The sequence below is a fragment of the Prorops nasuta genome, unplaced genomic scaffold (genome assembly GCF_024137725.1).
Source record: "Prorops nasuta isolate Cenicafe-Biocafe unplaced genomic scaffold, Cenicafe_Pnas_1.2 PNAS00009, whole genome shotgun sequence".
NCBI lineage: Eukaryota > Metazoa > Arthropoda > Insecta > Hymenoptera > Bethylidae > Prorops > Prorops nasuta.
In genome coordinates this window covers 8915374-8938754 of record NW_027116806.1, presented here as the reverse complement: position 1 = coordinate 8938754, position 23381 = coordinate 8915374, and the positions used below count along the sequence as shown (strand labels likewise).

The 23381-nt window shown below is 34.4% G+C and overlaps 3 protein-coding genes across 4 annotated transcripts in view; 2 read left to right on the top strand and 1 right to left on the bottom strand.

The window, feature by feature from the left end:
• Positions 1-7062, top strand: part of LOC136776224 (nephrin-like) — a 102421-nt gene extending 95359 nt beyond the window's left edge. Inside the window, exon 20 of the mRNA XM_066731604.1 lies at positions 1510-7062. Coding sequence (XP_066587701.1) covers positions 1510-1934 — 425 coding nt within the window. The 3' untranslated portion in view covers positions 1935-7062. The remainder of the gene's footprint in view (positions 1-1509) is intronic.
• A 942-nt stretch (positions 7063-8004) lies between these two features.
• LOC136776314 (CTTNBP2 N-terminal-like protein) lies at positions 8005-19461 on the bottom strand. 2 transcript variants are annotated; one of them, XM_066731737.1, is made up of 8 exons: positions 18058-19461; positions 17891-17992; positions 17586-17810; positions 16908-17511; positions 16730-16825; positions 16359-16468; positions 13303-13710; positions 8005-13042 (listed from the first exon to the last, which is right to left on the bottom strand). In XM_066731737.1, the coding sequence occupies exons 1-8, from the start codon at positions 18331-18333 to the stop codon at positions 13028-13030; spliced, it is 1836 nt and encodes a 611-aa protein (XP_066587834.1). In that variant the 5' UTR covers positions 18334-19461; the 3' UTR covers positions 8005-13027. The 2 variants fall into 2 exon arrangements, with proteins under 2 accessions (XP_066587834.1, XP_066587835.1); XM_066731738.1 differs by lacking the exons at positions 8005-13042; positions 13303-13710 and adding an exon at positions 14253-15600 and having other exon boundaries at positions 18058-19458.
• A 454-nt stretch (positions 19462-19915) lies between these two features.
• Rpn1 (regulatory particle non-ATPase 1) lies at positions 19916-23373 on the top strand. The gene is made up of 4 exons (XM_066731487.1): positions 19916-20145; positions 20338-21068; positions 21144-22714; positions 22949-23373. Exons 1-4 carry the CDS (start codon positions 20068-20070, stop codon positions 23248-23250), a joined length of 2682 nt encoding a protein of 893 aa, XP_066587584.1. The 5' UTR covers positions 19916-20067; the 3' UTR covers positions 23251-23373.
• Positions 23374-23381: the final 8 nt, after the last annotated feature.

Genomic DNA, 23381 nt, shown 5'->3' with positions numbered 1-23381 from the left:
AAACATTTTCATGAAAATCCCTAAATTCCACTTTCCTTGTTGCAATCTAACAAGGAGAGAGCTGACTTTTAAGGATTCACACTCGTTCATTAACATCGAGCAAATGAAGCATGTCTTTTATATAATATATACTGGATGTTTCAGTTATGCTCGGCTAAACTTCGTAGGATCATAAGGAATGTAGTTTCTAACAACTTTTATTAATAAAAAATTGCAATTTAAAAGGTCAAATTAAAAGTAAGAGAAATGTGATTTTCATAATTTCATAAATTTTAATGTTACTACATATATTTGTCAAGAAAGTTAATTCGACTGTTTTTAAATTTGTTTAAAACTTTATTACAATGTTCTCGAATCCATGTTTACTCAAGAAAGTTGTTTAAACGTACATCCCTTATGATACCGCATAGTCTCGCCTAGGATTACTGAAATAAGCCTTATATTTTTTTCTGCGTATACTATTTCGGTATACCGAGAGATTATTCCGTTTCGACACTCGAGCATGAAATAATTTCTCAGTATTTGCAATTTGAGCTTGTGTCTGGCCAGTAACTGTCAGCATTTTTTCTGAGAATGCGTTGCGATCATCATGCATCGATCAATCCAGTCATACTCAGGACGCACGGATGTCTTCATCATGCTAGCTGCACGAGAAATTCAGAGCTTGCTTGATTAGAGACGTGACGCTCGATGCATCAGACGCGCTAACGTTTGTATACGTGAAAATAATGTTCAAAGTGACAGTGAGGAGGCACGCGAGTCGATATACAATAGAATTTGGCCACATGCACTATTACATTCTCTTTTCATAATTCCTCCCCCCCCCCCCTCATTCCTTCATTCAGACACTGAGAATATAATCATTCGATTCAAATAATTATCTGTTTGAAATACTATCGATTAATTTAAAGGATTAAGTTTTTGATTTGACTAAAATACTTCATTTTTTATAATTAAACGAGCTTTCATTAATCTTCAAAGAACCTGCTGTTTTTACGGAAAATGTTCTATTTCTATTATCAGAGCACATTTGTTTATTAGTGATTTTAATCTTGAAAAAGCTGAAATCGTTTCAACGTCTAAAAAATATAAGCTTACGGTACGGGAGGAATTAAAACTAAATAGTTTATACAATTGTCAAATATTAAAAAAGATACTTATTTAAATCTAATGATTTCTCAGTGTAAAATTCGTTCTCTTTCGCAAAAACTGATGCACACTGGTAGAAATAAATCACGTTAGAAAATCCTTTCTTACCGGCCATGACGTCACGCACCACTCTGTTTTTTTCCACACGAGTTCAGTTTACATCCACGGTTGTGCCAGATTTTTGTGTCAGTTGAGCCAAACGAAAAACCTAATATATACTTTGATCCACACATCCTTGTTCTCCACACGGAGCATCAAGCGCTGTTTCGAGCTAACAATGTAGAAAATTGAGAAAGAGAGAAGCTCTCGGTGGTGGTTTGTCGAGATTGAAGTACGAGCAAAACCTACGAATGATTGCAGTTTCAAAATCGAGCTACATCGGGAATCCGAGTCCAGCCCCGCCAAGCGACGTGAACTTTTACAGCGTTGAGATGGACAACGGGGGACGTTACATGGGTTACGAGCAAAATCCGAGTCCGGCTCCGACAATGGGAGACACGGGCCCTTCGACGTATTATCCGACGATGGGTCACGGCGGACACATGGTGGCCCACCCGGCCAGTAACACAGGGACTTTGACGCGCACCAGGACACTTCCACGTCCAGTGCCACCACCGGATGTCACTGTTATGACGGCCGGTACGAAATCTCCCATTCCACCGACGGTACCACCACCACCAGTCACGTTCGCTCGTGGAGTGAATCCTGGTCATTCGCACGGGCATCCGCTCTCGACATTCGCGTCAACGCCAGCTTACTCCGACATCGACGGCCACCTCGTCTGAGGATCGCCCGTCCTCGGGCTCGAGCTCGAGCCACGGGCTAGTCCTACCGGTGGTAAACTTCGCAGTCCCGAGGTAGTCAAGGTCGAAAGAAGCACGCGCCTCTAATAGGAGTCTCGTCCTCATCTAATATCTCCGCCGAGACTGGATACGTACTCCATCACCGCCAAATATTCTATTTAAGTGGCCTCTTCTTGCAACGCTGTTCCCGAGATGGTGACGCTCTCCATTATTGAAGCGTACAGTGCGTTATATATACTTTTTAACGGAACCGATATATTTGTGTAAATATTTTCTCATTAAGGGACAGCTCAAACCGGAAGATGTACTATATAGGTAGCGAGAATTTCAAAGTGAATTTGAGGATGTTGAGAGAGACATTTGTGAGTGTATGTGTTGTCAGTGTTCTTGTTCTTTTCTGCTGGAACTTGCGACGCGCGTCTTCTACGTTTCACCTCCTTTCCCTCTGCAAGATTTCACTGTCGGTAGACCGTGAGTCTCCTGTGCCTGGTTCACGAGTGACAATTACGATGGGGCATGGGAAGATGACGCGAGGCTGGAAAAGAATATTAAGCATGTGCCTGTAACTATATAGGAGATGTCTTGTACAGAGTCGAGGAATATTGTTGGTCCATTGTTCAGTCTTTCTCAATGCGTTCGCAGAACCTCCGAGAAATGTGGTTGGCACTCGTCGATCGCAATTCGCGAGGAGAATTGCTCGTTCCATTGGAAATTACCTTTATGTTCATTTTTTGCGAGAAAAGTGTCAAATATTTACACACATGTACAATCGGCCAATCTGCTGCTTTTCCTTTCCCAAAAGAACTTCCGAGCTTTTGGCAGACGATTAGCGTATAGCTTTCGTACACGCGTGTCATTCGTATTTTTAGTAACCGTGCACGATCGAACCTTCGTCGTCGTCGACCTTGTCCAATAATCTATACAATTCAACAAATCGCGTTTATATTTAAATAATTATACGTAGCGTATAGTTTTCACTGCCGATCCTGAAGTCAATAATAATACATAGCTTAGCAATCATCGAGTCTGTAAATATTTTGCCTTCTGCGTGATACATGTATCGACACATACATATATTTACTGCCGTTGATCACTGAAAATATCTATCTCATATTTGGTTCTTCGCTTTTTCAATTGTACTTTGGTTTATCGCGAGGATCGTTAAATTTTACGCTGATCAGCGAGGATTAGTCGAGTACGCGTGGTCGCGATCCTTGTTACGAGATTCGAAGAATAAATGGCGAAACGATGATGAGGCGACTCGTACTTTCGATATACTAATCGGTATGTGTATATGTATGTAGCTTCAAGAGACCGCTCTAACTAGCATTGGCGTTGGTATCTTGGCTTATAGTGATATTTTTGAAAAAGACAATAGTACGTAAGTTTAGTTGTTAAAGTCTCTCTCGTTTCTTCTTCCTTTTCTGTTTCGTTAGTTTAGATTGTTTAGAACAACGATTATCCTTCCAATACGACTGAGTTAAAAAGAAAAACAAACATTTTTCACGAAAGAAATTCAGTACGGACAACAAGGAAACACCCATCCACACACATGCACACACGTACACAACGGACGCGTAGTTCGACTAAATGTTTATACATATATAAATATATATACATATATTTTTGCATTGATTTCCATTAAATTTATTGTCCATGTAAATAGTGCGATAATGTCTTAACGTTTCAATAACTCCAAAAGTAAATTCAAAATGGATCATATGAGGGTCTCGCTATTCTTAGATTAAAAAATGATGTATGCTATAGAATACTTAAGAAAACAATATAAATATATATATATTATAAAGATAAATAAAAAGATTAGGCTATAAATGTACATCTGAAGATTATTCGAATTATCAAACTAAGGGAAATGTTTTTGTTCGTCGAGAGCCTAAGTAGTCAACAGCATATATATTTTTGAAAAAGTCGCAAGAGTCTCTGCATATGTTTGGCCTATTTGTAAAAATTAACGTGAGTACGTGCAACGCACGATGAGTCGCCGCTAGAGGAAAATTTGAATTAAAACGTTACAATTAGCTGTAACAATCGTTTGATTAGAACTCGTCACTAACGCGCCACATGCTCAATTAGACTAGTAATTATCTCACCGATACACAATCGTAATAGAATTATCATTTCGAAAGGAGGAAAAGCTTTGTTTTTCTTGTAAAACGACCTAATGCATCTTGCATAAATTAGAGATGTAGTTACTGATATTTTTTAGATATACTGGTTATCTCGTAAATGGCAAAGTATCACTCAGAGTAGGAGTTTTGTAAAAAACAAAAAGAAAGAAAGAAAGACTGCACGATTTAATGTCCATGTCGAAAATCAAAGAGGGAGTGAGAGAGAGAGAGAGAGAGAGAGAGAGAAAGGGTAAGGGGGTGAAAAATTAAATTATTAACAAAGCAGTTATCTGGCAAGCCGACTTGTTGGGCGTTGCACGATTGATTGAATAAGATCGTTTAAAGTTTATAAATAATGTTTCCGTATAGCATACGCCATTGTTATTTGATTGCAGCAATGATTTGTTACAGTAGATTCTACAAGCTTAAGGGGCGCGTATATTGTTAACCACTGTTGCGTATGGAGCCGTTACAGTTCGGCTTAGACTGATATGATAAACATGAAATTCACACGTATGCTCAATTAGAGAACATGTTCGCGCATAATTAAGAGTTCTATTTACATATACATGTTTTATATCTGTAATTAAAAAATCATCTATAATACTTAATATTACCTGAAATTCTTAGATTATGTAATCTCCAAAGTATTTGCTCATCAAAACGCTAGGCGTATTAAACGGACCGATTTTCGTCCAAAATAGTACCTTGGAGATGGACATACCATCTAATAACAGTATATAACATTTGATATTTTACACAATACTTTGTAATTCCGTTGATTATACTAAGGCATAGTCAATCCTAATTATACAATCATTAAGATACGGATAAATAAGGATTAATCGTTTTCAGTGTACATAATGTAAATAAGGAAACACATAGATAGATTATGAAAAATTAAATGCATAACGAATTATATCAAACTACGAGAGAATCGAGAGCTTTTGTAACAGGTGAATGTAATGTTCGTATCAATTTGCGCCGTTACTCTCATACGAATATACATATAGTATATATATATATATATATATATATATATATGAAAAAATGTCATTTGACAAAACTTATACATTACCATACTGTAAGTCCAAATCACGATTAGGGTCTTAACAAATGTACGACGTTCAAAGGTCCTGATTTATGCCGAAAAAACAGTCCGTTAAAATACTATACTAAAAATATAAACAAATTGTGGATAACAAAATCACCCGCCATTTCTACGACACGCGTCACATTCTTTTTCGATGAGAAATTTTACGAAAACTTTATACTTTCTTTTATGCAAGATTTTACACCAAAAACAAAGATAGGAACTGTTTCGCGCGGCGCAATGTATACGTTTTTTCGATAAATTTTCCTTTCGATTCGTGATGTCTATCTCGCAAATCAACGTATATGTTGCTTCCGTTTGTGTGCCAACTTATCGATGTTTCTGACAAAAAAAAATTAACGTAAATATATTATAAATAATTATAATACATATAAAACGCGTGACAGATATGCAAGTGTATCATCGATCGTCAGCTAATTGATACGTTGTACAAGCATTGTTAAAGAGACGGACACGCTATATGCAGACGCTATGATTCTTAAAGAGATGGTTTCATACATGCCAACGATACTTGAATTATCAGAGAAAACCTCAAATGTAAGATTCGCGCAGACTACGATGCTCCATTTTGAAAATTTTCTATAATACTCTAAAATATAAGTGAGAATTGGAAGTATAATAGTTGTGAAATAAGCGAGAGATACGAATACGAGAAGGAACAGAGAAACTATAACGTCATATCGAGTATTGCTGGCGAATATGAATCTATATTACTAGACGCAATCTCTGTTTTCAAGTACTATAACAGATATATATGTCGAAAAAGCTCTCTGATTAAAAGGTTTAAAGCTGTATAAATACAATTGAATACCCGTAATTGGTATATTAATTATTGTAAATATACATAGTATTTTTACATTCTAATTCTAAATTACATTTCTGATTCTAAATGGTACATTATTCTGTGAGCTTCGCTTATCCACCTTGTAATCGTCGCCTATCCATATGTACATTTAATCGAACAATCGCGCGACCCTCTCCTCTTTTATTTTATTTCGTCTGCATTTTTATAAGTGAGCGTACGCAATTATTGGCACACTCTCTTGCATTTACATGTGCGGAATAACAATGAATTTCCAATGATTTTGTACTATATAATGACGCTTAATAATCTTCACTTTCTTGTGCTTTTCTTTCTGCACCTGCACAAGAATGAATAAAATGTACGCCTTGTGCCTTCATTGCACTATATTCCTAGATCGTCGTTGCGCATAAGAAAGAGGGATTAACAAACTCCAAGTGAATTTATTGATTTCCTACCAAGCGCGAGCATAACCCTCCTTCGAATGAAAATAATATCGACCATTTTCAACTGAGGCAGCGTTACAATTTAAATTTAAAGACTGAAAAAGTATCACGGCAATTGTACTTTTTTCTTTCACGAAAGAAACCATCGAGTCTCGAATAAAAAAAGCACTTTAACCAAACGAAATTCAATTGGTTGAAAATATAACTGCCAAGGTATTTTGTACTTGTTTATATAAATATATATACTACAGTATACCTATAGTGTACCTCGATTGAAAGTAGATGATTTATGGGTTACATGGGGAGAGAGCGAAGCTCAACAAACTAGTCCTTAATTTAAAACCAAAGTAAAAGAACATTGTGTAGCATTTAAGAATCTCCATTGCGTATACACACCTGAGTGTCTATACAGACATAATTATAATTAATAATTCAATCATTGTAATTAGGTAAATGACTAACAAATAAGCAAATAGTTAAAAATAAGCCACTCCATTATCTGTATCATTTTATTTTTATTTTTTACTACACAATTAACATTTTACCTAGAAACTTTCATCATTTAGGATATGAATTCTGCATATGTACATTGATTTTCTATTGCAACCATTAAAAGTGATTGTGAATTTATTTACTCTTTCATTTACCACTCCCTCTCCTGATAAAACATCGTTATTTGGTCTTCGCAGCGTTAAATATTATGCTACCTCCTATATGTACTGCATTTTTACCGCGTATTATCCCACTAGACAAAATCGAATTGGAGCACTTACCGTGGAAAAAGAAAAATAAGAAAAGTTATTTTTTACGAGCCTTGTCATTTTATGCTTTTACCTTTCTTTGACTGATTTAAATGGTGCTCGGCTTGCACATAATTTATCTTCTTTTAAAAAATCTAATTTTCTCTAATAGATTTCAAGAAAATTACTAATCTTCCTCAAATTTTGTATAATATGCTTTTCTATTTAGTATACCTAACAGTTTCGGTTCTGGTATATAAATTAAGAAAAATCGTTAGAACTGTTTGAGCAATAAAGCTTTGTTGTAAGGAGTTTCAATGCGTAAAAAATGAATAAGAAAATGCAACATTAGGTCATTTTTATTTAATTTGGAAATTCATTGGAAATGGGAAAATAATAACACGCCAGATATAATATTTCAAATATATTTTCTTTATTTGTTGTGCAGAAGGTAATAACTTTTACATTATGGTTTCCCATAAATACAAGAGAGTTAATTGACAAAAGATTTTAAGCTCTCCATTGAAAGACCTTATAAAAATTTTCCACTTTCGCTGCAAAAAAAAAAGGTTTCCTTTGATTTATATAATGTAAAATTGAAATGTACACAAAAATTATATCTTTGAATAATGCAACTGGTTAATTTGCAAAGCATTTTTTCAACAATTCAAACAATTCCATATAAATAAAAGTCAAGCTAGAAATATAACTTTCTAAATAAAGAAAATAAAGCCAAAAGATTAAAAAAATATATAGATAATAAAATTGTATTTGCTAACAATATATTAATAAAATGCTTAATTTATTGTGATGCCGTATAAACCAAGCAAAAAAACTCTACTTTAAGCACATACCGCGCAAGAATGTTACGTAAAGAATAGTTTGTTGTAAGATCATTTGTTATTTATTTAAATAATATAATTGTATACTAAAATTTATAGGACGATTTTATTTTTATATTGTACATTCATAAAGTGTGTGTGTACAAGCTCATCATTGCCGCTATGAAGCTGCATTGTGTACTGAAAAGTCTTTTTCTTCATTTGATCATTTCTATCTAAAATATTAATTGAAGTCATAACACAGGAGCTTTCTCTAGCAGCGACATATAAAAGATTTTGTATCGTTTGATTATAGACAGTCAGTATTATCATATTTGATTTGATTTAGTACTGAACGCAACAAGCACGAGATTAGTTAGAAACAATAATTATTTAACGAACAGTGAGAATTACTTTAAAAAGCGAAAGAGAGAAAGAAAATCAACACCTTAAGATTTGATTAAACGTGATAATAATCAATGCTATAGCCATACATATGATATAAATCCTGTATGTCTTCGCTAAAAAAACCCGCTGTATCCTATTACAGTATACATGGTGGCTTAATTTAATACGTCAACCAGAACAACTGTAAATATTATGACCTCATAAAAAATGTTTAAATCAAACGTATATGGCTTATAACTTAAGGAGAATATAATTTAATATTATCAGTTTAACATAGGTTGGTCAATTGAACGTCACATCACGATTACGTTAATACTTTTTAAATACACCTCGTGTTTATTGTACATATATATATATATGTTCTTGTAATTCACTTGAGAGAGTTCAAAAACATTATAATGTAAGATTTATAAACACAAAATATGGAGTAACCTTTTGAAAAAATTAATTTGACCTTAACGTAATTTTCAATTGAACACAATTGTTGGCCAAACGAATAATATATTTCTAAATTATATCCCCCACCCCCGCTCCCTTAAACCATACAAATCTTATTTTAAATATTTTATTACTGGATTATTCGAGGATACAGAATGTTGCAATATTGGCGCGCTAATAAAAAGGGACACACTTGGAATCTGAATCTAATTCTGCAGAACTCTTCTTCCCATGACGTACTTTGCAGCTAGCGTATGACAGGAAATGCATCATGTGACACATTTAAGATATTAAAAGCCTTAAAAACTAAATAATTATTTATTTAGGTGCAAAGTGTTCTAGAGAAAGGAAAGTAAGAGAAATTAGGTTCAACCGCGCGCGTGACCCTCTCTATTACGGTGCGCAAATATTTTAACACCATGTATACTGATTGAAAAGAATTTTTAGACATTAAATCATTTTCGCCCTGCCGACCAGGCATACATCTAAAAGCAATACTGTACTACAAGGAGAGATTTACAAATTTTACAGGAATTCAATACAATTGATTAACAGCAGTAAATCGAAGTACTCTAATATTTCATTTTCATTACAATTTCAATTCAGGTGTTCATAGATATTCACATTTTTGCCTCATCGCAGTTAATCTTATTGGTAATTCATTCATTTACCTGTTCATTAAAGTGTCACTGCCATTTCTTCGACTATGAAAATAGTATACATCTTAAAAAGATTAAATTTCATTTAAAGTAATTTAAAACTATTTATTAATAACTACAAATTATTTTATGTAGACATTTAGTGAGGACAGAAAGAAATAAAATGTCACAATAATGATATAAAATAATAGTTTTAATAAAACATATGAAAAATCACAGATTTATTCAGTAAAAGAAATATAATTAAGTAAGAGAGAGACAAGACTATATTCGCAAATAGACTTAATTCTTCTAACAGTTCTAATAAACATTATTTTTAATTTATAGCTACACTTGCGTAGCTGCACAGTATTTTTTTTTCTAACATATAAGGAACGTCTAACCTAATTAAAAAAACAGATTGTTTGACTTGCGGTTGTAATTCCTAAGAAAAGAGTTTTACAGGTATAAAAAGTAATTAGATACACACGACACACTAATGATAAATTGCTATTTTGCATTATTGAAGGTGAGATAAGGTTTTGCTAGACTGCAAAAGTCAGCATCTTCATTCCTTATATTGTTTTTGGATAGTGTTTTCTCACATCCATTTGATATTTAAATAAAATCGTATAAATAGTATAATAGCCGTCTGGCTAATACCACTAAGTATTATTTTAATTCTTTTCATTATACCTAGCATATACTACATTTATGTACAAGTACTCCATCAGAAGAGCTAATTTTTAGCTTTCGAGCCTTCTGACTGACTGTGCAATTACAATACAAATACAAACAAGCCCGAGGTTACATTCTTATTTCCTAATTGATACCATTACATAAATTTTCATCGACGGTTTCAATTATCGTTTACAATAATGCTTTCTTGTATTTGTTAACATACGCTTGCTACAATCAAGGTGTTTGAACGTTCTTTATCTTCTAAGAATTTGTATGAAACATCGAGCAACAATGAGCTTTGAGGTCATTAAAGTTAATTATGGAAACAGACTTTAATCATTTTTTGAGTTTCACTTCTCACGTCCAAATAATGGTTTTTAACTTAGCTAAGCATAAGAATGAAGGTATTATTAATAATGATATAATGTAATATTGCATTATAAAGAGACTGCCTGCCAATTTCTGTAAAAAATAGCCTCTTTACATGGTTGGCACGGTATGTGCGCATTTTACGCGAAGAGAGATAAACAACTGTTATTCTTGAACTACGATTTATATTTCTCATAACATTTTGACAAATTGCGTTCCGGATTGTACAATTACTTTACAACACTTAAGTATCAAAGTATCTTTCAGTAAATACAAATTCAAGCTATCCATACACTCAAACTTTATTTAGTGACCAAAACATTCTATGAGTTTGTGCGATGCGTGTACAAAAACACATTTATATCAAAAACGAGTATAGAACGGTAAAAAAATTTATATAATGTTCATCTCTATGCTTTGACTTTAGTTATCGAGATCAATTAAAATTCAAAAAGGCGTAAGATTTTATTGTTGCTTACAAAATCTAATTTGATAATACCAATTCGTCGTAGGATAATGCTAACAAAAAGCTTCGTGTATGTCACACTTTATTTTATACAGAAAATGTGTAGTCTTCGCGAAAGTACTATAAGTTCACATAAATGGAAGTCCCTTGTATATTATAAAACGATTCTTAGTGCTGAATCAATGTAAAAGATGAAAATTGTTGGATCAAATTCCTTCTCAGCAAGAGATAATTGCGTTGCAAGGTAGAGTGAAAATACTATAATATGCATACTCATTAAAACATCCTCTTCAGAATCGTTTCCTTTACAAGATCTCTGCTTTCAATTCTGGTCCCGAGCCGTTGCCAAACTATTTCACATTAATGAAAATTCATTCCGTTTCGTTCAACTATCATTTGTACCATTCTGATAAGTTTTCGAGTACTGAGACAGTTCAATTGATGCTTAATTACTAATTACTAAGCGATTGCAAATAAAATCCTGGAAGACTTTATGTACAAATTCGAATATCTCGCTTATATTTAATTCGGTTAAGACGACAGGATTCTTTTCATTATTTTTTCAGCTATAACAATTGATAATGTTGCTTATCAGTACCTTATATATATATATATATATATATATATCGCAGGTAATATAAATACCAGTTCTGATATCTGTGTATAAAAATGACCTGCGCTTTTATAGTTTATTAATGGCTAGTATTTGGAGCTATCCATCAATGTTAAAACAATTTAACAAGGATAGGTCAGAGATAAGTACAAACGATTCATTCTATCTAACGAATCACATTGAACTACATACATATTTCTTACATTGCACACTGCAGTGGTGTCTGGACAAAGCTGCTAATATTACTTGTAAGGAGGTATATCCTTTAATCGTGATTACCCTTTCGGCGCTTTAACATTACAAATTGTGTACTCCCACTATTATACTACACATTTAGATAAGTATACTAGTCTCACACATGAAAAAATCTTAAATTGTAAAAGAAACCTGCATATGTATAAGACACAAATTCCTAGAGAGAGAGAGAGAGAGAGAGAGAGAGAGAGAGAGAGAGATCTACGTATAAATGCAGAAATTCAGCTGTAATTGAAAATTTATCAAATTGTAATCGTCTTATCAATGTCGCCAATTTAGCTAGGAATCAAAAAACTTACTCATAACTCTTTTATTCTCCTATTGAAGGTAATGCGCTACTTCCTCTTCAATATTTATATTGTCAACAAAGTGTTAAGGTGCACTTTAGCTATTATGGCATTGCCTATATTTCCGGAACCATCGTAATAGTGAGATCATTTTTTCTGCTATATCCCTCCTTTATCCCGATATACTCATATGAAACTGACTTTCCGTTTCTAAATTTATAGCCGTAAGTCACGATCGTCTACAGGCAGTGATTGTAGCATATATACTAAATATATACTAATATTTTATTTCAACAGAGAGTCCAGTATTTCAATGACCATTTACAATAGATTTTAAATTATTTCTCTTGCATGAATACACGTGATTATTTATAAGACCTACACACGTTCACTTTTGGTAATAATATTATTTGTCCCTATGGTTTGCGTTCTAAAACAAATTTTCGTAGATCTACAATATACAACATAATATTTATTTCAATTGCAAAGAGTATTCAAGGATCTTAGTGGATCTTGCTTTACATTAATTTATATCTACTCTTTATATTCATAATGATATATTTATATATTTATAGTTCGATTCTTATGGAATCTTTTTGTAATTGTACATAAGTTACATAATATAATTTGAAACCCAAACCGTTCCAAGACATTCGACCATTGATAAAATCTAACAGCTGGGCTCGATATGTACTTTTGCTTACAAAGCAAATAGTACTGCTATCCGAGTAAATGCGTATCTCCTGAATACCTTGCGATCTTGCATATCGTTCGTAGTTCCAACATAGATCTGGAGGAATGCCCATTGTGTAGAATAAAGAATCTTATCAGGATTGGGCGGAGGCTCGCGATTTTAATCTTCGTTAATTCAACGCGGCTTTGCCTGAAATCATACATATATATAATATATATTTATATATATATATGTACTATTTTTTATATTGCTTATACAATTCGAGCTACATGGATAACGAGAGATCATCGCTCTCCACAAATTATATTATCTTACGAGTAATAGCAGATATTTAGCAAGAAGTGTAGAAGAATCCTCTGATCGTATATGTATATACATACAGCTTATTCAAGAGTGAACAGTTGAGAGGTGGTAAAGACTTATTGAGAGAATATTGCCACGCTACTCACCTCTTCATTGGATGACTGAAAGTTTTGCTGTGGTGCCTGCGGTTGCAACGAGCCAGTTTGCATATTGGTCACAGCAGCGCTAGGAGATTGAGCCGATGGCTGTTTAGAGAGTTTTACAGCATCCTGACTGGACTGTGGCAAATCTGGTCTTCTTAAATAAGCTGCCTCCTTTTTCGGTGGTACCACGGGTTTATTGGGTGGAACTGGTGGCGGAACTCCGCGCAATGCTCCTGGCTTTTTTGTTGTTACCGCGGCTTGACCTTGCCCTTGCTGAGGTTGACTAGTAGCCTGGCTGGAGCTAAGCAGAAGTTTCCCCGACGGTTGTTGTGCCGTCGCGGCGACCTTCGACGTCGCACTCTGCACCGGACTCGGATTCGCCGTAGGCACGGCTGTTCGCTTCTCTAAACCCTGAGAAATTTAACATAGACAGCACACAGCCGTGTTTAATCTATCACAAACATCTAGGTGGTAGCCCTTCGAGCATTTTCTCCTATGATTTGTTTACGCTACTCCCCCCCCCCCCTCCCTTCCTCTCCCCCTGTCCGTTTTTTACTATCTTCATCAACATACACAATTCTATAGCTGATAATCAAGCCCTCTCCTCCCACTGCTCTCCCCAAAGCAGAACAAATTAATAGAAAGTTTTTTAAGTACAATTAAAAATGCAATCAAAAAGCACGCTAGATAGATGGGTATGCGTGTGCATGTGTGTATTTCTGTGAGTTTTAGAAGCTTTATACATGATGCTTTCACAATTTCAAATATATACAAGGATTATTATACCTTTCGTACTTTTTATCAAACGTCTGTTATAACATTTACTCAACAGTCTAACGTCCTCGACTCTAATCAACGTTAAGTTATTTTGGATATAAATCTTAAAAATTGTCAATTAAATTTTTTAAGAAGACTTTTTCATGAGAAGTCAAATTTAAAAATTGATTGGAATAGAAAGATCGTCAAGAATAATGTGTACCTAAAGAGAAAGGGTCAAAACGATTAATTTGCATAATTAAGATATTTAAATGTGTTGCAATTCATTCTTGTACACAATAGTTTAAAGGAAGGCTAAATACGTTTCGCCACTGCTTGATTTAAAATCGTTCTTTAATTTTTATTGAATACTTAAGTAAAGCCTGTGCATTTCATTGAACTATCTTTCTCTTCCATCTTGGTACTCTTTGGAATATTGTATGAAACTTGGTAAACACACTGTACTATCCGATCATACATCAAAATCGTGTAAATGTAGCAGTAGCAGTTACAGGGCAGTGCTTAGGAAGACAAGCAAAGGGAAACTTTTAAATAAGGCTCAGAAGTGAGTTGCATACAACTTTTAATTAAGGAATTAATCAATGTACATACTAAATAATAATTTTATGTACACAAAATAAAAGTAGTATAATAAAATATAGATATAAGTTTCATGGCATTTATAGCTTATTAAAGCAATACAGCGAGATGTATAATAGAGCTGTGAATACAGTTGATATTCACTATAGTGCCGTTTACGGTGCTGACAAAGGGATATACATAATCAATAAAAGGTATTAGGTACACTTAATTACAACATTTGTCTCAATATCAGCTATTAATATCCCCCAATATAATGTAAGATTTAAAACTCATAAATATATGTAGTTTTTCCTTTGAATAAAATCTTACTTTAATCACTTAGTTTTTTGCAAGCTTAGTTCAAACGAACTTCCTCGTGATATAATTTCAACACTTTTTCGTTAATTTAAAAAAGACGCTAATGAAGATGAATATGAAAGAATTAGCGATGCTAACATGATAATAACGTGTATACACATTTCATTCAAGATATGTCAATGTGATTTATTAAACAATTTTACTCTACTCTATGATGGAAAGTTCGTCTAAGATATCAATTATTGCGCGTATTGAGGGAAACTCGACAGCTTTGTTATTAGCAAAATGTGTGAGCCCATTAAAATAAAAAATTTGTCATAGCCCTGTACCATCTGCTCAGTTGCAAAAAGTGTGTCACCTAATTTGGCGGTAAGAGAATATAAAATATTTTGAAAGTAAAGAAGAATGGAAAATAGATTGTTTAATATATATGTATTTCTATAATTAATAGAAAATAAGACTAGAGGAATCTATAAAATTACAATATTAACTAAAATATTACAATAACATATTCGCAATACAAATTAAAATTATTCATAAGCTGTTGTTTCTTGTATTAACATAAATCTCAACTAGCACATGTAATATCAATAAATCAGATTGCTTCACATGATGTTTAAAGTTTAAATTAAAAAGTAGTAATATCTAAAACAAATTACAATAAATGTACGTATTTGGAATAACGTTGTGCTAGCTGTTTCCATGATTGTTTTATTGTGTACAATATCTACGAATATGGTGGACCTATTTACACGTATATTTTAATTTTCCATTCAAGTTCCATTTCAGGTACTATTGCACTGGTAAAGTAAATATCTGTTTGAATATCTTATTTTTATTATTTTTACATACTATTTTCAGATAGAGAAACACTCAATATTTTATTATTTAGTTTTGCAGCATAACTTCTATACTCAGTCATAAAAAGCCTACTTTCTATTTGAGTAATTACTTCTCTTAATTAATAATATCATACTTTTTAATAATAAAAAGTAAAAAGTAAAACCCACATTTTCACAGCTGATGTGAAAAATTAAGCAGTATGCTCAACAAAGTATAAAATCTTATTACAAAGTTTATGTATTATAAAAATATTGCAAAAATTCAAAAATAATAATTTTTAAAATTAACTGAATTTAGCAGACCCTTGATAAATTGCTGCCATCGTATCCTATCTACCATAGATTTAGAAAACGAACTTGTACTGTACTTTAAAACAGTTTCTAGATTGTCACCTAAAAGTAAGATAATTCATAATTCATTATCTACAATGTATTGATCTTTATTGAAAAGTCAATAGTAAGGCTTTGTAATATCTTGTTCACACGTATTCTAACGTATAAATAGGCCCCCTATAATTATTAGATTAATGTAGAATGGGTAGGGAAATGTGGATAATTTACCTGTGATTCTGTTGTTGCAGAAGGCTCTGTACCTGAGGCAGGTAAAGTTGGTGTATAAGCAACTCCTCGCAATGCTTGACCTGGTGTTACTGATCTTGCTATACCAGTCGCTAGAAACAATTATGCAAATTAGTATTATTTTTCCTCCATCTCTTATTCCAAGGTAAATCTTTAGTCAGAGTAACTATTGATTCAGCACTTATTTATGCACAATTTAACACAACAAATTAAAAACACTGTATATAATTTTCAATGTTAGTATTTAATACAGCCTTCATGGAATCTTAAGAACTTTCCTTTAGAAAAAGCATTGTGTCTGAAACATTTGGTAAGCTTAAAATCAAACTTATTTCCAGAAGTTTTGTTCTTACTTGGACCACTGACTGGAACGCTGGACACTGTGGCAGTGGGCTGAACTACTTTACTACTAACCATTGGAGTCCCAGTGCCCAGCACTGTACCTTTAACTGTGAAATAAGGATTGTTATATTCACTGATAAATGATAATAAGAAGCTTAACATAAATTTCTTATAATTACTAATGCTTACTGTTTTGGGAAGCACTGGCTGGCCTCAGTGTTGGCATTGCAACTAAATTAGCAGGCTTAGCAGGAGGTGGAGGAGGTGTCACTCCTACTGCTCTAACAGATCCTCGAGTTTGTAATTCTGCTTTAGTTTTTTCCAATTCTAATTCCAAGTCTTTTACTCTTTTCTCTTCTTTAGCAAGAGCTTGCCTGTACTGCTGCCGTTCTATATCAAATTGGGCTAGTTGCTTCTCTAATTCTGCTTCCATTTGTAATGACTTTTTACTTTCCTCTTCCAAGCCTTCTGCCATAGAATCAATCCTCACTTTTTCTTCACTCAATATTTGTGCTAAATCTTCAGACCTTTTTCTTTCTTCTACATACTTAAGAATAATTTTTTTTCTTTCTGCTAACAGTAAAAGCACTATTTGTTTCTGTCGATTTCTTTCCTCTTCTAAGGAGTCAGTTACTTTTTTGAGCTCTTGCTCTAATCTCTTCTTCTCCTGTTTTTCTAGCTCTAGTTCAGTTTTTAATCTAGTCCTTTCCTTTTCGAGACCATATGTGATATCATCACCTTGAGCTGTATCATGCTCATGTTTTCTTTTCTCCTCTTCCAATTCTTTAATAACCTAGAATAAAATACATAAATATAGTTCAGAATCTGCTTTTAATTAGTTTGTTTTTTACTTCCTCAAATACCTACAGCTTTGTGCCTGTTTTCTGCATCTTTCAGCACCAATGCCATACGATATTTTAAGAAAGTTTGCTCCATTCTTAATGCTTCCAAGCTATCATGTTGTTGATCAACTTGGCTTCTATCAGATCCAATAACTCCACCAGATAGAAGGCCATCCCTTGCTAAAGCTGCATGAGGGTCTGCAGTTCCACTTAAGCATTTTGAATTTAAAAGATACTTCATTTTCTCCGACTACAAGCATAAAATAATAATATATGAATAAAACAAATATAAATTTTAAATTTATATAACACAAAAAGTAGCTAAGTTACTTTTAATACTGCTATTGTAATCTCTCTTGCTTGCAGTTCTGCTTCCAAACAAGCCACAGTTCTCAAAAGATCAATCTTTCTCCATTCCATTTTTTGATTTCGCTGAAAATTAAATGTAAGCTTTAGTTACAATGCATTAGGAAGTGTTATAAGAAAGCAACAAAAACCTTTAGAGTATTAGAAGTAATTTCATTAAATTCATCAAACGGTCCTATCGTGTATGGTTGTTGATGCTGTTGTTCCTGCGATTGAGAGGGTATAGAAGAGACAGCAGGCTGTGCTTTGGTTGCTGACATTGTTGTTGTTAACGTTGTTGTCATTGTCGTCGAATTAGTAGTCATCATAGAAAGAGTTGGCGTTAAAGTGACAGTTAGATCTGGTGGTCCATTGGCCGTCAAACCGAGCGTGCTTGCAACAATAGCATTTTCATTTTGTGATTCCATCCTTGAATACTTCTAACCGCTCTCAGACAAATCGTGTTTGTCGACAAAAAACTTTTGAGGCTAGTGCTGTGTCTGCCGAGCTTTACACCCTTGAAAAGGGCTTCCGAAGGTATAAAAAGTAAGTGCTAATGCACTACGAGAACTTTCAATTCCCAGCCTCTCATCACTCGATGCCAATCCAATAGCTATTTGACCGTTGTATTATAGAACCTCCGGCCGGAAACCTAGCCTTCAACATCCTCCACATTGCCAAAATTGTTCCTTTACTATTTTATTTCAGTTTTCATTCTATTATTCTACATTGTCTTCGTCGTTTGCGTTTCGTACTATTTTACAATACCGAACTAATCAATTTATCATTCCACAACTCCACTCGCTCGGCTCACTTGTTATATGTAGAGATTGTACTTGGTCGACTTATGACTTAGGCTTAGGGTTCACGGGGACGGGGAGCCTTGTGCTCTCTCGCTCTCTCTTTTTCTCTCCCTTTTGTGCTTTTGACAAATCAAGCACAAAGCAGCACCACGGCTTACGCATATAACGCATAGCCACAGAAAGAGATAGCGCTCCCTATACGCTTAATATGCTATTCCGTATCGCTTGCTGGCTGGACTGGAATTTACTGAATCCGGGATCCTGGATGTGTGGAGTGTGGATATTCTCGCTTCCTTCTTATTTTTCTAATTCTATTTTAGTTTTTCTGCCAGCTTTAGGAGTTTTCCTTAAAAATCTCTAGGCTCGACCTGTCATTGACTCCTATAAAGATTCTGATAATTAAACCTGAAATTAAACCTGAAGACGAAAACTGAAATCCTCAAAAAGCCCTTGAAAGCTGAGAAACTGCACATATAACTCATACAAGTGCATGGCACTTGATGGCACTGCACCCCCAACCCCCCGACCAAAGGCCAGTCGTCAATGTCGCCACTCGCCAGAATCGCCACTCGCCAGTCGACCTGTCGACTGCCTACAAATTACAATACAATTACACCCTCCCGATTCCCACACGATCCACACTATGGGATAAATACTATATATATATAAATTTTCATGTAAAGTACAGAGTGAAACTAGCCGAACCACACACGAATCAACTATCCACCAATCCCACTGTGTAGTCCTGACGGTCCTGACCCCTGGGCTTGAGGGCTAGCCGGGCTAATATGGGGTGCGTTCCGAGTCACGCATATGCGCCCAATAAACGCTTAAATTCTATAATAAATGTGACCTAAACTGTACATTCCATGCACTTCACGCGTGACTTGGAATGCACCCATGGTATACTTTCGGGCTAAAGTAGTATAGTTTCCGTTACATGAGGTGTTATGAGTTTAGCCCGGCTACTGGCTAGCCCCAAGCCGGGTTTGGTGAACCTCACCCTGAAGGCTGCGAATGCTGCGATTGAGAGCCAACGCCACAGTCGACACTCGACACTGTTGTTGACCTTGTTGACGAATACGCAATAAGTTCTCACGGCCTTTGTATGTATACTATGTATGTATACTATATTGTATACATATACATATATGTCACGTAAACTATAGATTTCGAGACTTAGTTAAATTCGAGATTCGAGTGACATCTCTGAATACAACCGATGGTCAGTGAACAGTGACTGGTATAACTCACGGATCATTTTAACCTCAAACGCTGACGGGCCAAGACAAGTAAACCAATAGTTTTGGCTATATAAGCTTCTTTTTTGAAGATAAAATTTCATGAAAGAGAGAAAACATGCCTGAAAGTACTAAAACTGAGACTAAGTCAGTTAAGGAGACCAGATCCGGAAAGGAGGAAGAAAAAAATGAATTGGTAACTATTAAAATCATTTTAATTTAAAAACAAAAATTTTTAATATTCGTACAAAGCTTACTTGCTGTTCTTTCAATTTAGGAAAATATTTATAAAATTTTTGTTTATATTATTCTTATTTCATAAAATTTCTGTTGTGTATTAAATAGTTTTGAAAAAAATTAAAATAAATCATACATTATCCTATTTCAGTCCGAAGATGACAAGCTTCTGCAAGAAGAATTAAATCATTTAGTCGAACGCTTGCAAGATGCTAATTCTAGCTTGCACTATCCAGCATTAGAATCTCTTTGCTCTCATATTCGGGCTTCTACAACATCTATGACAAGTGTACCTAAACCTCTAAAATTCATGAGACCCCATTATGATACAATGAAAGGCATTTATGAGAAAATAACAGATGAGAAAGCTAAAGAATTATGCTCTGATATTATATCAGTACTAGCCATGACCATGGGTGATGGTAGAGAATGTTTGAAATATAAATTAACTGGTACTACATCAGCAATAGGAGAATGGGGTCATGAATATGTTAGACATTTATCTGGTGAGCTTGCACAAGAATGGGATGAGCTTTCGGGAGAAGAAAGTAATGCCACTCGTAAAAAATTAATTCAATTAGTTCATGAAATTGTTCCATATAATATGGATCACAATGCTGAAACAGAAGCATGTGATTTACTGATGGAAATTGAAAGACTTGATTTATTAAGAAAGTATGTGGATGAAAGTGCTTATCAAAGAGTTTGCCTTTATCTGACAAGCTGTGTTCCATATGTAGCAGACCCAGAGACTAGCACTCTCCTTCGTACTGCTACACAACTTTATAGAGATTTCGGTGAGCATCCTCAAGCCCTAAGGATTGCAATGCAACTTAATGATTTTGCTCTCATTGATGAAATTTTCACTAAATGTACAGATATGTAAGTATAGATAATAATACTAGCTCTGTGAAAAAATTTTCATTTCATAATTTATATTCATATTATAAATTTTAGATCTGTACAGAAACAACTGGCCTTTATGCTAGGCAGACAACAGATATTTTTGGATTTGCAAGAATCTACTGTTGAATATGATGACTTAGTAGAAATAATGTCAAACTCTCATTTAAACAACCATTTTCTCAATTTAGCAAGAGAACTTGATATAATGGAGCCAAAGACACCTGAAGATGTGTATAAATCACACTTGGAAAACTCTAGGCCACCATTTGGAGGAGGACAAGTAGATTCAGCAAGACAAAATCTTGCTGCTAGTTTTGTAAATGGTTTTGTTAATGCAGCATTTGGGCATGATAAGCTCTTAGTTGATGATGGAAATAAGTGGTTATATAAAAACAAAGAGCATGGAATGCTAAGTGCAACTGCTTCTCTTGGATTGGTTTTATTGTGGGATGTAGATGGAGGCTTAACTCCAATCGATAAGTACCTATATTCTTCTGAAGATTATATTAAATCTGGTGCCCTGCTGGCTTGTGGCATTGTAAACTGTGGAGTGAGGAATGAATGTGATCCTGCATTGGCCCTTTTATCTGATTATGTTTTACATAGCAGCAACACAATGCGCATTGGAGCCATCGTAGGTCTTGGCTTGGCATATGCAGGATCTAGAAGGGAAGGTGTGATCAGTCTTCTTATTCCCGCATTGACCGATGCGAAATCAAGCTGGGAAGTAGTAGGCGTAGCCGGTCTTGCATTAGGAATGATCGCTGTAGGATCTTGCAGTGCACGTGTTACAACTGCTATTATGTATATATTAATGGAGAAGTCTGAAGCCGATCTTAAAGATACTTATGCACGATTTTTACCTCTTGGATTAGGATTATGCTTCCTTGGTAAACAAGAAGCTGCTGAGGCAATTATAGCAGCACTAGAAGTAATACCTGAACCATTCAGATCAATGTCTACTACTTTAGTAGAAGTGTGCGCCTATGCTGGTACTGGAAATGTTTTAAAGATACAGCACCTATTGCACATATGCTCCGAACATTACGAGCCATCTAACGAGAAAGAAGAGAAAGGAGATCGTAAAGATAAAGATAAGAAGGAAGAAAAAAAGGAGGAAAAAGAAAAGGATTTAAGCTCTAGACAGGCTATTGCCGTACTTGGAATTGCATTGATTGCAATGGGAGAGGAAATTGGTGCTGAAATGGCTTATAGAACGTTTGGTCATTTATTGCGATATTGCGAGCCGGTTATTCGACGTTCAGTACCTCTTGCTCTTGGACTTATTTCAGTATCAAATCCAAAACTGAATATATTAGATACACTATCAAAATTCTCTCACGATAGTGATCCTGAAGTAGCTCATAACGCAATATTCGCAATGGGCTTGGTAGGAGCAGGAACAAATAATGCACGATTAGCAGCCATGTTACGCCAACTTGCACAGTTCCATGCTAAAGATCCTAATAACTTATTTATGGTGCGTATTGCCCAAGGCTTAACGCATCTTGGCAAAGGAACATTGACTTTATCACCCTATCATAGTGATAGACAATTGCTAAGTCCTGTTGCCCTTGCTGGACTTCTAGCTACATTGGTTGGCTTCCTTGACGTTAAAAACAGTAAGCTCTTGATTTTTGGGCTTTTAAAGCCTTAACACAATAACAAATACAATAAATAAGATAAATCATAAGAATTTTATTGGTCATAGTAATAAATACAATTACTTTTAAACAATGAGATGTTTATGATTAATATTTTGCTTCTTATATTTTTCATTATATAGACATTTATTGCATCTAGGTTTTTAATTTATGTTAAATATGAAGCATAGTAACAACTTTTTATTATTTCAGTCATTCTAGGAAGATCTCATTATCTCCTCTACACACTAGCAGCAGCTATGCAACCAAGAATGCTTGTAACTTTCGACGAAGAACTTAATCCCCTTGGTGTACCTGTTCGAGTCGGACTTGCCGTGGACGTGGTGGGACAAGCTGGTAAGCCAAAAACCATCACAGGCTTCCAAACCCATACCACTCCAGTTTTACTTGCGTATGGTGAAAGAGCAGAACTTGCTACAGAAGAATATATCCCGTTAACACCTATAATGGAAGGCTTTGTAATTTTAAGGAAAAATCCTAACTTTGTCCCATAGTAATACCAAATTTCCTTTTTTAAATTTCATAAATTACTAATATCCGAATGTATGTGCAAACTTATGAGACAATTAGAAATGTAAATTATATAAAGCATTTGTAATAAATAAGATTTTTCAATATCTGTTTT